The sequence below is a fragment of the Trichoplusia ni genome, unplaced genomic scaffold (assembly GCF_003590095.1).
Source record: "Trichoplusia ni isolate ovarian cell line Hi5 unplaced genomic scaffold, tn1 tig00002967, whole genome shotgun sequence".
Lineage (NCBI taxonomy): Eukaryota > Metazoa > Arthropoda > Insecta > Lepidoptera > Noctuidae > Trichoplusia > Trichoplusia ni.
Window position 1 is genome coordinate 536,839 of NW_020800309.1, and position 20,539 is coordinate 557,377.

General features: G+C 34.5%; 2 protein-coding genes across 14 annotated transcripts in view; one reads left to right on the plus strand and one right to left on the minus strand.

The window, feature by feature from the left end:
• LOC113507610 overlaps window positions 1-20,539 on the plus strand; it is a 411,058-nt gene that overhangs the window by 363,382 nt on the left and 27,137 nt on the right. The window lies entirely within an intron of this gene.
• On the minus strand, window positions 178-8,706 carry LOC113507612. Of its 11 annotated transcripts, none has more exons than XM_026890489.1 (14): window positions 8,187-8,705; window positions 7,512-7,722; window positions 7,005-7,061; window positions 6,360-6,447; window positions 6,076-6,198; window positions 5,492-5,647; window positions 3,819-3,982; window positions 2,986-3,704; window positions 2,089-2,269; window positions 1,965-2,008; window positions 1,620-1,707; window positions 1,044-1,166; window positions 580-663; window positions 178-282 (listed from the first exon to the last, which is right to left on the minus strand). In XM_026890489.1, exons 1-7 carry the CDS (start codon window positions 8,611-8,613, stop codon window positions 3,833-3,835), a joined length of 1,212 nt encoding a protein of 403 aa, XP_026746290.1. In that variant the 5' UTR covers window positions 8,614-8,705; the 3' UTR covers window positions 178-282; window positions 580-663; window positions 1,044-1,166; window positions 1,620-1,707; window positions 1,965-2,008; window positions 2,089-2,269; window positions 2,986-3,704; window positions 3,819-3,832. The 11 variants fall into 11 exon arrangements, with proteins under 11 accessions (XP_026746290.1, XP_026746287.1, XP_026746292.1 ...); XM_026890486.1 differs by having other exon boundaries at window positions 1,965-2,021; XM_026890491.1 differs by lacking the exon at window positions 1,620-1,707 and having other exon boundaries at window positions 1,965-2,021; window positions 7,512-7,704; window positions 8,187-8,706.

The following is a 20,539-nucleotide window of genomic DNA, read 5'->3' on the forward strand; positions in this document are numbered from 1 at the left end:
GACGTTATAGCGTGACGCGATTTGAACCCCACTTAACAGTCCAACGTCCTTACTAGACTATCACAGCTCTATCATTAAATCTGGAGAAAGAAAAGCCGAGATATAATTTAAAATTTATTACATAAATCAATACAATACAAAAGTATGTTTCTTTATTGAAACTATAATTTATATTTTTTCGATATACAAATGCTCATTTACATTTCAAATTCCTTTAATACATTAGTTTGTGTATCTTCATTAATTTAGAATCTTCATTTGAACATCGAGCAAATTTTATATCTGTGAAAATGATTAAAATAGTTACAAGGCAGGATTCGTTGTTTAAAAAAAACTTTGTTGGTCATAAGATTCTTTCAAGTCCGAGTCAGACTCTCTCTATAATAGGGGTTCAGTGCAAATAATCTAAATAGCGGAAACAAATAAACGTAATCTGAGAACATTTCAACGGTCTAGCTATCGCAACCCTGTTACTTCACTTACGGTAAGAAACTTTAAAAATGACGACAAAGTCAATAGGAAAAAATATGGTTCAAGCCAAGGAGCTAGTATACATTACGTTATAACGTATAAACCAACCTTGTTTTATATTTTATGTCAAAAATATCAAAACTGGAACTACAAAGGCTCATCAAGGTCAATCATCCAACTCGTAAAATCAAACTGGAAAAAAGCAATCAATGTTATTTTATTTATTTATAGACTAAGTACCAATTCTAAGAAAGCAGAGAAGACAACACTATAAAAAGATCATATTCCTTTATTTCTTTTAAATCATTCAAATGACGTTTGGATTATTGCAAATGAAACAAACTGGACTGTGCCATTTTATTGAGAAGTTCCATATGGCCATACTCCAAGGCCAGCTCAAGATCAGTTCAAGACAAATTGTTAGGAGAAAGAAAAAGTTATAAAAACTTTCTATTCTCATTTTGGTCACGTGGTCTCAATGACGATTTAAAAAAAATATTTTTTCAAGATGGCCTCATATTATTTCTAGAACTTTCAAGTCTTTTAAGTAACAAACTAGAAGTAGAACTTACTTTAGAACACGCTACAAGGAAACAAACAAACACAACCGCTCCAGTCGCGAAAGCAGCATACATTATAATTTCAGTCCTGTAATGAGTCGAGACTTTTGCTGCAATGACGCCAACACATGCTGTCTGGAAGCAAACTTTATCTTAGTACATAAATCAGACTGTATTCTTGACCTATTAGTTGCAAGGGCAAGAATACGACTCTCAGATAAAAATCCCAGGTCAAGGCAATTTTTTTAGGTAGGTACAGAGCTAGATACCAAAACACGTCTTGCAATTTTTGCCTATATTTCTTCCATTAAAAATAACTTTTACAGAAATTTTACAGTTCACTTTAAGCATCTTTGAAATCACCTCGAATAATTTGAGATGCCAAGTTGAACAGAGCAGAGACATCATCTCGATCAAATCACTTTATCATGGACTATTGACATAGAATCAACAAGGTCGCATAACAACGTACACAATACCTCTACTGCTAACCACTAAATATTTCTAACTATAACCCTTCTGCTATAACCCTTTTATAGCAAAAGAAATGCTATTAAAAGTATTACAAAAAATTATAAAAAAATATACCCCCAATGATAACATAATAATATTTAAAGGTGGTCGCCTCGCGCACTGCAAGAACATCATCGAATAGTTTACAACTACCAAACCGGCTCTGGAAATAAATAAGATCAATAAAAAATAGCACCAAGACAAGATAAACATAAATACAAAATAATCTTAATTGAAATCCAATGAAGAATTTTATGATCATCGAAAATATTTGGAGGAAGTTTAGAATTAAATTAATGATATGAAATAAAAAGTTTTGCCAAACTGTCGTTTTGCAATAAAATTCAGTGCAGAAAAATCAGTATATAATAAGGCCATAAAATCCAGCACTATTGCTACATACTAAAAGTAAATACTCACACCGCAGGTAATATAGTGAACCAGCCAGCCTCTTGAAAAAAAATCTTCAGCGTAGGACTGAAACATGCAAATATGTCATCATTACGAAGAAAGATCGAGAAACACATATTTAACGGATACCTACTTAATTAAAACTATAGCGATGAATCCGGCAGTGGCAAGCAGCATTACAAAAACAATACTCATAACAAGAGCAACAAATGAATTTCGGGACCGAGGATCATAGAACCGTGCAAGTCCACCATATCTTTCGACGCTTGGACCTTGACTTTGCAAAGTTGAGACGAGAGGACTCCGATCTACACCTGAAACAAGATTCCATATTAGTTATCCCAATACCAGGTACGTAAGTGCTTTCACGCCCGATTTATCCAAAATATATTCATATAACGACTGTGCGATAGCTTAACTAGTTTCAAAAGCACTCCTGGTCGGGCGAACCCAAACAATACGCGATAATTATTTAATTTATTTAAGGCTTGTATTCGCATTCGGTTTGATATAGATGCAGTATTTATGGGACGCATTTTTAAATAGTTACTATAGAAATCAGAAATATTTTAAAAAAGTAACAAAACCAAATAATTTTCCTATGTATTGCAAAGCAGTAGATCTTTTTTCTAATGTTCTTTTATTAAAAATAAAGCAGTAAAATGGTTTTATCTCTACGAATTGGAGGTGATTTGAGGTTTTTTTACTTGTTATGTGATGCCAATAGAAAAATTATGGCTAAACCAAATTACGTATCATATCATGTAGATTACTAACTATTTTTTGCAGATATAAATTCTCTGTAAGTGCCGACGAAAAGCTGTTCCATTTGCACGCTTTTTCAAGCGTTTTACGAAAGAGCAGCCTTAAGAACGCGTACTATTAGAGTACGCCTTCTTAAATAAATTGCAGGGACGACTGCTAAAATAGTCCAGGTGGCCATACAGACAACCTTTATCAAAACTTAAGTAATTGTAGAACACTAAAATTGAAAAGACAACGTGGTATAATGTTATGAAAAACAACTTACTGTTGGTTTGAGAAACATACGGTGGCAAGCCGACTTTAGGCGGTTCCAATTTTTCCGGTTTAAGATCGGCTTGATCTTTGGTTTCAACCAATATGTGATTTAATACTGATGCATTTGCTCGCGGTGCTTGCAATTTTAATCTGTCCTCATCATCAGGTATGATTTTCGCCCTATCATCAGTTTTTCCAACATTGTCACTTGCTGAGATTGCTGCTTCATTTTCAACATTGATTTTGGTATTCAATTTAGATATATCCGATTTTAACCGATCTTCTGTAGCAAGATTCACCCTAAAAGTGTCGCCAGTATGTTCACTTACTGTAAGTTGAACTTCGTTTTCAATATTAATTTTTGATATATTGAATTTAGACGGTTCTGATTTTGGAACCTCCTCATTAGTCAAATCAGATGTATCGTCAGTTTTACCCAATTTTTCTCCAGTTGTGGCTTTTTCTTCATTTTCGGTTTTAATTTTGGCTATATTGGCTTCTTGATTCAGTATACTTTGACTCATATCTATTGCTTGGGTTACTATATTTCATATTTTCGTAAACACCAAAATTTAAATGCAAAGAAACTCCATTTATATATCATTCAACGTTTCAACGCTGTCAATATTTGGAATTTGCTCTAGCGTAGGGAGTGAAATTGACAACCAGACACCAAATTTTTTAACATCAGTGTCATATCATTCAAAACTTATTTATGGAATATCATATCTATGAAAAGAGGTCTCACTAGTTTTATTTTTATCTGACTTCTTGAATATAAGAATTATGTTGAAAATGGATTAAAAATATTGCAATGCGCTTAAAATTTACTATCACACTTACCTAATCGAATCATATTAGTTGTTGGCTAATCCTATAATTTGCATCATTTTAAGGAATACGTCTAGTATGGATGTGTAGATGAGGAAAGATGCTAAGGCATAGTCCTCTTCGCATATTTCTATGGTCCTACCTCCTAGTACCATTTGTAGGTTCATCGTAAGCATCTGCAATGCAATAACGGCATTGGAACCTTGTTCTTATTTTTAGAGTTGGAATCGTACCAGAAATCCAGCTTGAAGTATGCTCTATTCAAATTTCAAGTTGGCTTTCTGTACATCTTGTATTTCAAGGAGAGACTTTTTTGTAAATTATATTGTGCATAATGCTATGAATGGTTTATTGCCCAAGACAGTTGTTAGTCTTTAAAAAAGTACAGTCTTAGTACTTTTTTTTTAAATTATGTTCAACTAAGTGTTTTTAAGGTTTTTTAAGAAACAAATTTTAAAGTTTGTCCTGCCATGACTGCTATTGAAAAAATTCCAAAAATTATAACCAATCTGTCATGAATCAGAAATAAATCAAATATCCAAAAATTTGGAAAACATCACTTTTTAAACATCAATATTTTTTTCAAAGGCCCTATTATTGTGTAAGAAAAAGCTCCACCACAACAGCTAAACGAGTTTTGATTTTGTGCCAACAATGATGAAATAAATAAACTTAATGCCTAGTGTAATCTAGTGTACATCAGCTCTTAATACCTCCTAAAAAATAAAATTTGGGAAACAACATAAAAAAAAAAACAAAAATCCAATTAAATAAAATAAATTCTTTAATAAAACCGTAATTTATATTAGTTAATACTGATTGCTTCGCGAGAAATCAATGCTGTTCTCTATATAGGTAACACAATTCCATTCTTTATGAACAAAATTTCATTTGAATTTTGAGCATTATTCCTTTGATACGTTTCAGGATAGACCGTGACGTCATCAATCGTTATCATTTTGCTCATCGTAGAAGTAATTGTTCACAATGTCATAAATACTACTTCTAGTATTTTTTGCTTCCACCTGAGCAAGAACATTATTGATATTAATGGCAGTGTCAGAGCCGTTCGTGTACGAGGCGAGGCAAAACTCCGATACTCAACTTTAGTTTCCAACGCTGCGTGCATATGAACGGACCTCCTTCAGTTTGTATGATGGTAGTGACTTGGACACTGAATCACCGTACATCGTCGGCTGAGTAACTATCGGAAGAGTTGCGTCGCCTCGTACACCAACAAACCAAACGGCCAGGGCGTCAAATAGAAATATAATTGCAATTTCGAATCTAAACCCGTTGAACTATTGTGGAGAACTTTCCAACACATTTTTTATAAAGGTCGGGAAATCATTAACTATTTAATGGAATTGTTTTTTCTTAGCCGTTTCTGTCTCATTGCAGCACAAGCTCTCTTCACCCTTCCGTCTCTTTCTGTCCAGCCTTTCTAATCAAGTGATATCTCTACAATCGTCAACATCAATGAAAATGACATATCTAAGTCACGTCACTCATCGTAACGCAATGTCATTCCCATATTCTTGAGCGTTATGAATTAACGTTATTTTTTTGTAGAAATTTCTTTTGAGTAGAGAGGTAGGGTTATGCTGTTCAAACCAGTTGTTGATAGAATTGATTTCATCAAAAAATAATGATTAAATAAAAAAGGATAAAATGACAATGCTTACCACAATTTGAATCAAAGTCCCTATAACCAATATTGTTATTAGCACAGGTTTCATCATAGTTCCCGTGACCATCATTGTAATTATTACAATCATAATAACGACAGAAAACCCTGTTGCTATCAATATTACGTAGAGCATCCAACTAGTAAAATCAAACTGGAACAAGGTAAATTTAAAATTAAAAAAGTAACTGCATCCAAATCGGTTTACCCGTTAAGGTGCTACGGTACTGCTGTATAGAAAGACACCTAGTGATCAAACATTTAGCACTCCACTTATTGCATCGGAGGTTAAAAAGATTGAATTGAAATTTAGAGTCATGTGTGTGGCTGCAAAAGCAGAATTAGAGAAAGTGAGAAAGAGCACTTAATTGGACGATGGCGTTTCTCTTCAAAACCAGCAAAAAAAAACTGCTTTAAGAGCTAGTATTACAAGAACTGGTCTACAAAGTTAAGTCATACCAAGTACAGACAAGAGTCAGGGACAAAAAGACAAAATTGGAGATCATAATTTAAAAGATGTTCTAAAAGTATGTCAAATAATTTAGTTTTTTCTAGCCTAAGCTTAGTTACAACTGCACTTACTTTGGAACAAGCTAACAATATGCAAACAAACACGACAGCGCCAGTAGCGAGAACAGCATATAATATAATTTCAGTGCGATAGTGACTGGAGATTTTTGCCGCTATAACACTCATAGAAGCCGTCTGAAAATATGAAATACTTTATTATTCATAGAAAGTATCATCAATATTTGCTTGAGTTAAATCCACACCAAAGTGGGTCTGTCGGTCTTTTAATCTGAAAATTAATGGCAGTCAACCAAAAAACAATAAGGGATTGAAATAATAATATGCGTTTAGTATACCGCTATTAGCAACAACAGAAAGTTGCACGGAGGTCTTCTAGCACACGGCGAACACATCATCGCATAGTTTACTAAAATTATGCCACATCTGAAAATGAGACATCGTTAATTTGGTCAAATAATAGTAAGGATCGAAGTAAAAAAAAATGTTAAGAATGGTTTACAGACGCGTATTTAACGAAATCACCCGCCTAATTTTAGGCCCAACCGGAATCCTTAATAATGAGCTGAACTTTATCGAATTAAAATCTCAGAATTATATGGTACAAAATATGAAAAGTAGGAATTGTATATATTTTTTTGAAAAAGCAGTTCATCGTTTGCGGGAAACACACCGTGCCTTAACCGTGCTGCATATTTTAGGTCGGAAAGAAAATCCTTGCATTTTATTGATCCAAAGATTCTGGACATAATTTCGAGTGTCGACATTTTTATGAGTTTCCACGATCATAAAAATAAATATTCTTTCGTACCGGAAAACATTTAACTATCACCAAAAATGGCTTCCGGTCATTGTTCTGATAAATTTAAACAACATTTGGGCGCAAGAGCAATGCTATTTTCAAAATGTATGATTTATTAAACATAACAGAACTAAACGGTCAAATAAATTAGTTTTTGAACGAACACAAAACAAAAGCTTACAATGCGGGTAGTAACGTTAACCATCCAGAGCTTATGAAAAACTCTTTATAATCGGGCCTGAAACATTTGAAAACCATTACGTTAATTCAATATAAAATACAAAATAATACAAATCAGAATATTGCAAATGAAATATCAAATCTAAATCTCGTATATACACACGGCATATTCAAATAAATTTATGAAATAAAAGAACAATGGCATAGTAACTAAGCTTAAACAACATTCTAAAAAACTATTCTTTATGAGGTACTACAGTTACGTCGGAGGGATGCCGACTTGCAGTGAATGTGGACGCACTTTCATTGGCCATGTCAGTCACCAAAGGCTACACCAGTGATGCTCTCAATAGGCAGATCCAAGTCGCTCGGGATCATATTATATTTTATAAAAACAAAAAATCGCTTGAATCGACATACACGGCATAGTACTATACATAGGCGAATCGGCATAAAAAAATACTTCGAATTACAAATGACAAACTACACCTAGAGAACATAGACTTACGTAGCCAAAACTATGGCGATGAAGCCAGCTGTGACAATTATCATAACAAAAACTATGCTCATCACTAGTGCAACAAAAGAGTTTCGGGAACCAGGATCGTACATCAGCGGTGTGCCCCAAGCATCGCGGCCTCCGAAACCTCCGTAGCCCTGCCCTTGGGCCTCCATTGGACCTTGCGGGCCTGGACTTGGACCTGCAAGTTGCGATGGACCTGGAAAACTCAAGGTATATTTTTATTGTAGTATATTATCGTCAGCATCTAAGGCCTTTTCAATGACGAGATTCCATTGTTCATCTTTAATTTCATGGAGTTTCTTGCCACTTCTTAAGAGCTCCACACACAGATTCAACGTATCGGAGCAACAAATTAATTTGTATCACAAAGAGGTTCAGAGATTTCAGGCTTTCCTATAGACTGATATTTCTATGCTTCTATGGACACGCAGCCGTATACGCTTTTGCAATGTAGCTAAAACTATGGTAACCGTGTGTGTGGCAGTGAAATATTTTTTATGCATGAAATTCAGATTATCTTTTTTGATAAATGCCATAGTTTTAAACTTCGATATCAACCGCTAAACAAATATTGGATCTGGTAAGAAAGTCTTGTACTGCAGGAGTTAAAATCAAGGTTTACCTTCTTTTGTTTTATTAATAGAAATTTTAGACACTGACCGTACTGATTCCAATACGACTGCTGCTGTGGCGGTGGTGGCTGGGACCAGAACCCCTGACCCTGGCCCCATCGTCCTTGGTTAGGCGGCGGGGGTGCCGCCCCGAAGATATAATCGTAAAGCCCCAAAACTGTGAACTTCTTACGCTCAACATTCGTTACACTAGTTTTAACATCAGTATCGTTCAACTGGACTATATCTACACTCAGTTTATCATTTTTGAACGCAGACGGACCTATACTATCATCTACGTCAACACAAACAAAATTTTTGCTTTCAGAATTCAAGCTCTGTCTCTGCCTAACTGCTTCTTCTTTTTTGACCAGTACCATATCAATGGTAGTATTAGGATCTTCTTGTACGTTTGTCTGATGATCTGCATTTTCACCGTAATTCAAATCGCCTTTGTTAAAATTATTATAACTCATAAAGATATAAATTTAAAAGAAAATGTAAATTACAATATCGCATCATAAAAAATTAGACAAAAGTCAGCAACAAAAGTCAAAGTTTAGAATGACTTTATATTTTTTTTCTTATACTTCAAAATGTTTTGTTTTTCTACAAAGTAACACACCAAAAAAGTCTGTATATCTTTAATGTGACATACACCAATCAATATAAAAAAAATACGTATCAAAGTAAGATTTCTTTAAGTCCCAATTTCATGGCGAATTTATATTAACGGTAAGTTATAGACAGTCTTCATATCTTTGGAAACTCGGCTAACCCTTGATATAACACATACCCGTCCTAAATAAGCAGAAGCAGTAATTTAGCACTTTCTTCGTAATTGGATTCATGCCTATTACTTTACCCATTAGAGGGGCAACCATTCCATTTAGGCACTCAAGTAACTTCCCTTCAGTCCTTTGTCACTATTCTCAAGTGCAAAGGTATCAGTTTTCATCTTTCCTGATTGGTGCTTTTTTTCTTTTTCCTCTTTTGATGTTGTTCGATCTCAGAATTTGGTTTGATTAGTTTTTGTACTCGTGAATAGAATGTATTGACGGAATTATATGATAAAATCTACGAAAGCCTAAATCATGACCATGTCACAATATTTTTGAATGCTATGGTTTCATGGTATGGGATATAGGTATGTAGTAATTTTACTTTAAGCTTTACAGGCTATGTTTCAACGTATGTATGTGTATAAATATTATTAATGTTTGATTTGTAATAACTTCTTACCGGTAACAGCTTAAAGGCTTTGACTTAAAAAAAACTGTACCCATCTTGAAGAGTGTTTTATATCTATTGTCTGTATTTTTAGGGATCCGTAACCAAGAGAATAAATCGAAACTCTATTTCCGCCTCTGGTAACATATCAACTTGAAGGTGGAAAAATGTTTCCGTCATTTATTCCATTTGGCCACGGAACCGTCAAGTCAACTCGTCCTTAACCGGTTTTTTTTTTATAATACAAATAGTTTTCCCCAAATCTTCTACAGAAGAATCTTCCACAAATTTTCCACAAAATACAACATGAATTATCAATATTTAATTAAACATCGTAACTCAATGAAGCCCAAACTTGCCAGCCCTCGGCCAGATCATAAAAGAATAGTGTATTAAGAAAAAGGTCAGAAACGCCTGCATTGCCATGAAAAATGATAACCCTCGGAAAGCTTATTACTTTGAAGAGAATTATATCTCTGACAAGTTTCGTGCTCAAGGGAAATCGGTATAATCGTGACGGAACCCGCGGCTATAGATATGTGGAGTGTTTTGTATTGTGTGGTTTATGAGGTTATTTATTTTGAGCTCTGATCAGCAGTCGTACTTTTTTCTCTAGGAGAAAATTAATTTGTAATTTATAATCATTACACACAATTCAGTGAGATACTTTGAATCAATCTCTTACTTTTTGGAATTTGGTCATTTGCTCGAGAAACCCGGATTCAGAATTACATCAGTAGATCATATAAATGTTTGTCCTGTCAGGGACTTGATGTCTTACGCAGAGATTGAATCCGTGACATGTCACGCACGGTGTGTTTGACGTGGTAGCCTGTACTACTTGACTATGCGAAGGGAAAATATGAATGAATTCGTAATCATGGCATCCTGAACAGTCCAGTTCCAAATCACATAGTGATAAAAAATCTGTTGCAAAAATATTTTCTGACGTTAAATAAACGATTTAAACGACACAAATAAATGTACAACAGATCGAATAAGAACCAAAACATCAACATATAACATTGTTTTAAATACGTAATTGAAATAATACAGAATTCTAAACTGTTAGAAGGAAATTGGAAGGGTCGGGCACCAAATGTTCTGTGGAAATCGTTAAATGATTCCATTACAGCTGTTTGAGCAAACTGTTCCTGGCATACATTTTAGTTTCTAAGGATGGTACACCTTTTGTTAAGGGAAATAAACTTTTATGTTAGCATACTGATGTTGGTATTCATGGAATTAAGTAGAAGACCATTTTGTTCCGTTAACTGGAATGGGTTTTGTTGATTCGAATTCTGTGGCTTAATAATATGGGTGTCTTTACAGTATAGTACTTTGGATTCTTTACTCTTAATTTTGGTGCGAATATTGCGTTGTATAATTTTTATGTTTGAAAAGTCCACTCAGTATGACAGTCAATTGGGTTTGCAGTTGTGAAAGCGTGACAGCGCCCAGCGTATGTAGAATAAACGCAAGACCTTGAAAGCTGTAATTATTCTCATCGTTATGATATTTTTCAACGAACGAGAACGATTTCGGTTTTTTTTTTTAATGATGAGTATATTAACTAACCGCTTTAGAGGTCTTGCGCTTGTTCTGTTGCACATTGTATGAGACATACGATGTTCTACCCTTTTTAGCGGGCTGTCAGGTTTCCACAAGATCAATAATACAACTATGCATGGGCATCAATTCAGTAGACCCAATAGACTGTCATACTAACATGTCAGTGCGATCTTTGATAGACTTATAACATAAATTGGTTCGTATGTTTTTACTGCTTTGTTAATTTCAAGAGTTCCATATGGGATTGATTACTGATAAACTATATAGTAGAAATAGTACAAATCTGTAAGAAATAGTACAAATTCTTAATATTCCGAAGAGCGAACCAACATAAAAGGCTTCAATAAAAACAAATTTTACAAAATAATAAGAACAATGAAAGGCTGAGAATCTCCACAACTTTATTTTAAAACGGAATATTTTATCACTTTGTTCTTGTAAAGGAAGAGTGGGTTTTAAGTGGTTTTCCAAATAACAATAAAGGTGTAAACATACTGTGACAGATGTTAATAAAATGTGTGTTTTTATTCTTCACTACTTTTTTAGTTTTTTTTTTTGTATTCTACATGTGAGCAAGAAGTAATTTAACTAGATTGCTTTGTTCTTTTCTTTGCCATGATAGGATAAAATACACTACTAAAAATAGTAATCATTCTCGCTCTAGTAATAAATACGAAAGTAATTATGTTTGTCGGTCTCTCTGTCAGTCACACTTTCTTGAGCTAAGATGCCTTATGTATTCAAATGAAATTCGGTATAAAAAGTCTGTTACACTATTTTTTCGTTTAAAGAACAATCCTTTCACTATGGTATATTATAATATTTGTACACCAGGGGTTTGCATCATTCGTCTATCCAGATTTTACGATAAACAATCAAAACGATTTTGAAAAAACTTAGCACCTCTATAACAATACTTAATATAACCCTTCAAATTCACAGACAAAGCCAAAAGCGACAACTGGTTCACTATAAGCCAGTACTTACACGTGAACACGGCTTTAACCTCACGGTTACTGTCAGACACCGCAAACATTAACTATGACATTCCTTCGAAAAGTATTTTTCGCTTGAAGTTTTCTTGTTTTGAGTGGTACATTAAAATTTAAATGCTGCAAATAAATTGGACATTACCCGACCAACAGGCGGTTTTATTGGATGTTCTGATACTACTGTAGTTTTTTCTTGTTCCTTTAATTCTTTTGTGATTTCGGAATAGTGCGTGGTTGAATTTTGAAATTCTGAATCGGAAAAGTGATCGACGGTAATTTAGTTAAACTTATAGCCGATTTCTTAATCACCAGATAACTTTTATCTGACGAATATGTTTGACGTTTCGACAGCTTTTGTATAGAAAATATGTGAAATTGATATAGTATAAAAATATAGACTTCTGCATATGCAAGGAGTAGAAAAAAAAATTAAAACAATCTCATTTCAGCGGAAACACGAGGCAGAATCGAAAATCAAATCTTGATGAATAATATAATTCTATATAAAAAATATTATCTCTACGCTATGAAGTCCCAATGCTGAGCAGAAGCCTCTTCTAGATCTTCCCATAATTGCTTGTACCAACTCTACTTAGAAAATATTTTGAATTTGTATCTATTACTCTGATCAAATTACTGGAAAGTTAACTGCCGACGACAACTGAATTAGATCAAGAATTTGAATCTACCGTCAAATGACCGCATTCAATTCCAGACCGAAATCGCTTCACCCATAGCCTGACCTACAGACCTAGATGAAACGAAACGACCTCATCACAAATCTGAGTCAAACGCAGCATCTCAATCCATACTAATACTAATGTCTGTATTTCTGTCTGATATTACTGTTTTTTTACCAATCAAATGCACTTAACACTTATTTTGAAACAAATGATCATTAGAGATAATAACAAAGTAATTTTCCCACACCTTCCCCAAAACACCTATTACAATGTTACCAGCGACTCCGCTTGCTAAAAATCGATCATAATACCGGGATAAAATCTTAAGTGTTAATCCAGGTTATAAACTATCTGCTCACCAATTTTCGTCCGAAACCGTTCAGTGGTTTATGTGTGAAACAGTAACAAACATCCAAGCGTACTTACAAACTTTCGCATTTATTTCGATAGTACAATTACAAAATAGCAACCAAATGACGTCACGAGACAGCCAAATAACTCATAATATATTTCCGTGCTATTTAACGCATTAAGTTCTCACTACATACATTACAATCATCTCAGTACACGTCCAACTAGCAGTATAAATCAAATGGAGCTGAGTGAGCGCTCGTCCCTTTATTAGTTCGGGCCTGTATTCCTGAGGCAATCCCTCGGATAGATAGCCAAAGGCTATATTAGACAGTAAAATTATTTTTAGCCCGATTTACTTGGGTAACTGAAAATGGTGGGTCGATTTTTTTGTTAGGTGTCTAGTTTTTACCCAAAGGTTACAAATGGAACACTGTTCGTCTGTTAGTAGGATGTATCTCGTGAACTATGATCTGGACTATTTTCATAGATTTAGATAGATGAATTTTTTTCATCGGCATAACAACGCAACAAATGCTCAAATTAAGTTTGGGGTTTGGCAAAGTTATTCGGTCATAAATTTGTTGGGTGGCAAATTATTTTCTGGGTATTTAACCCTCATATTCATTTGTTATGAAACTGATTTGTTTTTTTTATCCTATTTGTCTGACCTCTTAGTGTCGCGAAACCTACTCGCATTATTCCGATTACTTGGTTTTGCTTTTGATAACCATCAAATAGATTTATTAGACTCTGATTCAGGGGATTGTCGCTTCGAAAGAAGCCAGTTGTCACCAAGTTGGTCTAAGTTGGTACCCATTCAGATGTACTATTTTATAGCGGTAACCAATATGAGTAACGTCGAACTGACTTAGTAAAGATTAAACTCAGTATCGTCATTGAACATTTAATAATTAATTTAACTATTTCACTAGTCTGTGGCAGCCCCAAGAGTTTGTAACGTTTAATGAATTTGTGCGTTATGCAATCGCAGGGCGTTTGCTGGCCGCGGTCGTAGTAACCATGCGAGCTTCAAGTAGAGTTAGCAAAATAAATGACTATTAAAAAAAAACAAAGCTTTAAATAGCAGGGATGTTATTGTGAAAATTAACATATCATGATCACCATGAAACATGGCATCATTTCGCCTCTACTAAAACCCAAAATTTTAGGCACAGTAAAATAGTATAACTTTTTTTTGTTAATAATATCGTTCTTTCTCGGAAAATAACCTAGCCTATAGTTTATTACAGTATTTCTGCTGATACTAGAGCTACGCCCATGAGGGTGACATCGCGTGGGGCGTCGATCGCTAGTTTCAAGAAAGGTGTAAAGTTTTTTTAAAGGAAAAAATGATTTAAATATATTTTTTTTATATACTGTTCCAGTGGAAACCCTCTGGAACTTTTTTACCCTAGGGCTAAAATTATAAAGTTCATTATAACGGGGAAAATCCACATGGACCTCACCCTGAAGTAGAAGAGAACTGGTGCCTTATCTGTTAAATCTCCGACGAGTTAACCCTCTCCACCTTATACCATATCTTTACCTAAAAACTAACCAAACCTAAACCACCTACCATAGCCTAATTTAAAATTACATAAAAATAATATAGAATCCAGCTACTTCTGACAACGGTACTACAAATTATAATGCTCGTCGCGCTTAGCCCATCGCTCTAACTTACAACTGTTGCTGATTACAAACGAGCGTGCCAATTGCACATGATCACTGCTAACAAGAACGTTTAAACCTGTTTAATATGCCGCGTGCGAAAGCTTTGTCTCTACAAAATGCATTTGTGCAGCAAATGGGACAATTTTGGGCATGGATCTAATTATTGAATAGCTAAATTTGAAGCTTGATTGATGCTGTTGATATATCGCGTTTTGTGTCACTTGCTCTAGCCTTAATGATACTTCAATAGTGCTCTGATGTTTTTATTAATCGCATTTTTTTTATGAAATCATTTATTCGGTAAGCAGGATATATCATCACTTTTGTACGTCTTTTTCGAAGAACCATGGACTGTTTTTAAGTGTATGATTTTTGAGGTGCTCAGAATGTTTAAAGGAGTTAGCTTTTAGTGTTGATTCGCATTTATGTAGCATGCCGTATTCAGAGAGATAACGCGTATTTTAAATCGACACAATTTTAAATTTTCCTGGAACTGAAAATTCTAGTTTTATGTAAAATCTCACACTGGGTAAGAATGCTAACTTAATCCGGTAACCCAATGAAGACCTATTCAAATCACGATGAAGACTTATTCAAATCACATTCATCAATCATAAATAGTAAAAATCATAAAAAGCAATCATAAAAGTCGGCAGAACAAAATAAAAATACTACATCCAACAAATAAAACCGGAGTTATTTTGTCCCAAATTTCTACAAATCAACTGACTATTAACTGTGGCTTTAAGTGGGTTCCAATAAATCGCAGAAAGTCTTGCGTTAGTAAAAATATAGTCGGACAAACGGACGGCAGGCCGCGCGGTCGACGACGACAAAACGAAGATTTACTCGAGTGTGAGTTGCAACATGGACCGTCCGAACAAGGAAAACTGTGGAGTTTGCACTATGAAAATAAATATTTTTTTTTTCGCCTTGCAAAAAAAGTCAGTGTTAAATGTATTAAGGTCAAGCTGGGATGTTTTGAAATATAGAATTGCTTCAAATCCATTATTAAAGTGTCTTTAGTCAGTGATATGAAGACGTCCTGCATTGCCGATTTTTGTAACGTAATTCGCTACATTTCTGAAAAATTGTGTTACATCTTCCTCACACTCATTTTTTTACTTATTCAATACATCCAACCGTCAATAGGGTCATCTAGTATCTGTAATAGTAAGAAAATAACGGTATCATTAAATGTAATTGTATACTTGTACAAATATATTACAGTCAGCGGAATCCTTTAAACATAAACCGTCTCCATAATTTCGTTATTCTCAAATTGATCTCTGCTACTGCGATCGGTATAGATAGGTGCCGGTTCCGCCCTCGTGGTGTTACTAACTAAGACCGAATAAGCTTGCTTTTTGACACACACGAAATTGCTTTCATTAAATGCTTTTTTAGCGTTCTCTTTACTCATTCGTTTTCACAGCAATCCAATTAGTTCAAGCTGTTAACAGATGGACAAATTAAAATCACCATGTACTAAGTAACTACTTTAAATGTCAAATTTCACTAAGAATCGCCCATCATAAAAGTAAAGAATAGAAGACGGAGATTGTCAAAATTGTCCGCAACTCGTCCGCGTCTTGTCTTGCCTCTTTACTTTGTTTCAGGAGGCATCTACAATATTTTATACGATTTTTTTTGTGATAAGGCAAAGTGTCTGCGTCTTGTCCTCGTCTTTTACAACTACACAACTTTACCAATGTGTGCAATTTTTTTACCGTCAATACTAGCGTGTTTACTTCCTCTGAGTAACTTCACCAACGTATACCCTTTGAAAAATGTTCTTTTTTTCAAACCTATGATATTAATTTCATATTTACTTCGATATTTAAGAACACGACTAGTTTCAGCTACTGTTTTCCTCGCCAACCGACATACACACACATAAAACCACAGGTAAAAGTTATCTACAGTAAAAATACTTTATCACCAATAGAAACTCCTAATAAAGATGTTCAAAGTGCCGAGCATGCACAATGCCACCGGTAATGGATATTAAAAAATGTCATTTCACACGTCGACAAGCGTTAAAGGGAGGAGCAAAGTAAACGGTTACCCGACAAGCAATAAGCTGAAATAGATTGCTATTCCATTTCTTTTTCCATTTGCAATTGTCAGTTATTTCGTATAATCACCCCGGTTCCAGTTTAGGTTGAGGGCACGGTAGAGCAATATAGATATTATTATTTTTAGTTCTGCAGATAGTGTTTTTTAACCTGCTTTATTTATGAGCGTTTGCCATGGCTATTATTTCTTATATTTTGTAGAGCTTACTTTAACATATTTAAAGTTTACTAGCTGTCCCGGCGACGGTTTTTTTTTTACTTTTTCCATATTTTATCACAGTTTAAGCCTTCCCTGGACTGCTACGCTAAATTGGTTCAGCCGTTCTCGAGTTTTAGCGAGACTAACGAACAGCAATTCATTTTTATATATAAAGAGAAGAAGAAGGTAATATCTGGTGTAATAGTTTAATGATGGGTACACCATTCAGTTGTAGGTAGGGCCAATTCAACACACATTATTGAAGTCACAAAATCGCTCAGTTTATCGCTCCGCTTATCACTGAATACAATTCTTATCGAGTGACTGCCTTCCCAAGCGATGTCAAAACTGGTAATGCTTACGTATTTTCTTTCGAGATTTGTGTAAAGGACAACTCTGTATTGTTACAAACGGACTGATTGTGACAATGTGTCAAATAAATTAAGTGGTACCTGTTAGTGTTAGTTTTTGGATAGTTCATGTAAAAGTGTTAAGTGATGCAAATATTCAAGCTGGTGCTTTTTATTCGAGAGTATTTATTTAAATTGTGGTGAACTGAATAATGCCTTTTAGTATCTTTTTTAAATCTAACTTTAAGCATGAAAAATGTTTTTGGATACAATTTAAATATTAAATAAAGCCTTACATTTTCAAAATCGTTTTAAATTTTAAATCTTTGCCGCAATCAAAATAATTTGATCAAAACATTAAGCATAGTTAGCCACACCTAAAGCTTTTTCAACAATAATTAATATAGCTATAAGTACTACGCTAAATACGTACCAACGTAACGTGTGCTACGAAAGCTACGTGCGCTACGTAAGCTACGCCTGCTACGCACGCGCGGCTTTAAAATCGTACGCACTACATACAGCTCGTCAGACCTTAAAGGTCACAGACAACATAAGTTCGTAATAAAAACATCCGATACTCAGTCGTCGAGGTTGTATTGTATGGCGACAATGCAACTCGAGTATATCTCTGCTACAAAGCTGAGGTGTGCGACGGATGCGACGGACGGCTGGCGCGGCCTCGTGCGGTTTCCGTCTTTATAGCCTTCAGTACTAGGCATGAGCGATCGGAGGGCACTACAAGGTTCTCACTCTCAGAGAAATGTAACGCGCCTACAGACTCAAATGTAACTGCAAACAATAATAAAACTCATACATTGATATTCTTTTTGTAGCATGGTACGAATTAATAAATTAAAAAAACCCCACGTTTTAAAATGTCACTCCATTCAAATTTTATCAAAATCGGTTTAGCTGTTTTTATAGTTGTAAATTGCAATGTCATGAAAATGTCAGCCTGCTAGCTTATCGGGAGGTACCTCAAAATTGAGTTGCAAAAATCCAGCCGGAACGACAAACAAACAAGTAAGTGTATAAAACGTGGGAAAAAGTAGAGTTACCGCTTCTTACGACTTTTAAATCCATAAGTTATGTTCTAAAATCTTAACCTCTTTCCACAATTTTTTTCTCATTTTTTTTCCCCGTCTCAACGAAGGTCAATTATAATTATTTTTTGGAGTCCTGTATGTTTTAAAGCAAGTTATAACTGTCTCTACTCTCATGACTTAGAATTTCCTGTACAGTCGAGAAGTGGGTGAGTAAATGCATAATGTCCGCCCACGCCTTCGAGAAATTCCAGCGTTATACTGGAACAGCTATGATTATACATATAAATCAATCATACCTGTTTCATTTATCTGTACCGAGATAAGTTTTATTTTTTGTTACGCTAGGAAAAATCGCTAAAGACGGACTAGTTTGAACAAAAGGAGAGTTTGCCCAATAATGAGGTTGAATGTGTGTACCTCCTATTAAAGGTTTACTGTAAAACAGTTTGAATAGCGTTTTAAATGATAATATAGAAGAAAGGTATATTTTGGGAGTTTTATTTAATACTTGAGAATCTTCATATTATTATTATTTTTTGTCTCAGAAAACGTCCAAAAGGTCATAAAAAAATAATCACCGCGAAAATGCCTCGAGTAGTTTTGCACTGTCAGAACACTATCCAATATTGAGCTATCTAATTTTCGCTTTCGCCAAAATTGGCAAAGACATTTAAATTAAAAAAATGATACAAACATTCGCACATAAATACGTTAATAAAACTTGAGGTATGTAAAACTCCTTTTAAACATTATTCTATTCGACTTCAGTTTCATAATAAACACGAACAAATTATATTCAATGATATTTAATTACTTGGTTTGTTTTCACTCATTGTTCCGTCCCGCGGGTGTCGTAGACTCTAGAATGACGCCTCTATTTTATATGTCGGTAATTAATTCAAACAATAAATGTGAAAGGATAATTAAAACTAGTACTATATCAACGCAATAAAAAGTGTCTTTGAGCTTTTTAATAACACTTATTTTGTGGTGAGATGTCAATACCTACTTAATGCCGAATTTGTTTACCGATAACTGGTTGTGAATATAATCATATCGTTAAAGGATACGATATGTTTAATAAGAGTTAAATATCTATTATATTGTTCAAACAACAAAAAATTGCAACTGACTTCAAATAAAAAACTTCTGAGCCAAAATTCATGCGATTAGATGAAATGACAGCCATTTCAATTTCAGCCATTTGAAGTCAATTGAAAATACATGGACATACGATGCTAAATTAATTTCCTCATACTCTCCTGTCACGTGTCAGGTGTGTCAACTTGCCATTATGCATTGGTTCATATTTACTCCTAATCCTCTTTTATAGGATAAACGAAAAAGTAAACGTAGCAACATAATATATAGTGTAACACATGAAATGAACAGCAATTTCGTCAACATCGACTACAAAGACCTTACAGTTCAAAACCTCATTTGAAAGTATGAAACTATATTAAGCATGATATCAAATGGCAAACGAGTTCACTTCGTACTCATATCAGCAGAACAGTTTGTCTATCGCACGAACAAACTCCTTGAATTAATGCAGTGCCATCAATAAACAAACGTACCGAACTTGGCAACTTCGCTGCAATGCGATCGCGTATCAGAAGGTGCGTTTAGACGATGTGCTACTGGAATGGGATACTGGCTTCAAGTTGGTTGATTTAAATTGAAGGTGCTCCGAAAAAACGGTTAAAACGCTGAGATGGATTAGTAGACTAGTCTTATCCATAGGACTCGACTCGGAACTTGTAGAGTATCCACGATAGAATGTAATTACACACTTAATGACACTTTTGATTAATATTGAAAATATAAAATCTAAGTTAAGTTGGGCTACTAATTTGCACTTTTGTAAAATGCGACTTTAGAAGGCATCCGAGTTCGCCTGCCCTTCACCGCTTGCTAGTGGTCTAGCTGTCAAGTAGAAACGGCGCAACATACTCTACAACAAGGTCTTTCAATTTACAGCAAGATATATAAATTTGAACTATTAACGCTTATACTGAAACGAGAATTTAAATTCAATATAAATTGACGACTTATTACCAAGTATATGTACCAAGATTTTGGAACCAGTTAATAGTTCCAGTAACTATTCCACTAGACTTCGTATATTACATCATCTAAACGGACCTCGAAATAAAGTTACGCTGAGAAATGTACACACATTTGCTCGTCAAGAAAACATGAGTTTTCGTCGGCTGTGATT

Coding starts and splice junctions, on each gene's coding strand:
- LOC113507612 (XM_026890490.1), bottom strand. CDS start 8,613: ATGAGTTATAATAATTTTAACAAAGGCGATTTGAATTACGGTGAAAAT. Junction 7,723..8,186: donor GTCGTATTGGAATCAGTACG/GTCAGTGTCTAA, acceptor TGAGTTTTCCAG/GTCCATCGCAACTTGCAGGT. Junction 6,199..6,359: donor TTCTGTTGTTGCTAATAGCG/GTATACTAAACG, acceptor TCATATTTTCAG/ACGGCTTCTATGAGTGTTAT.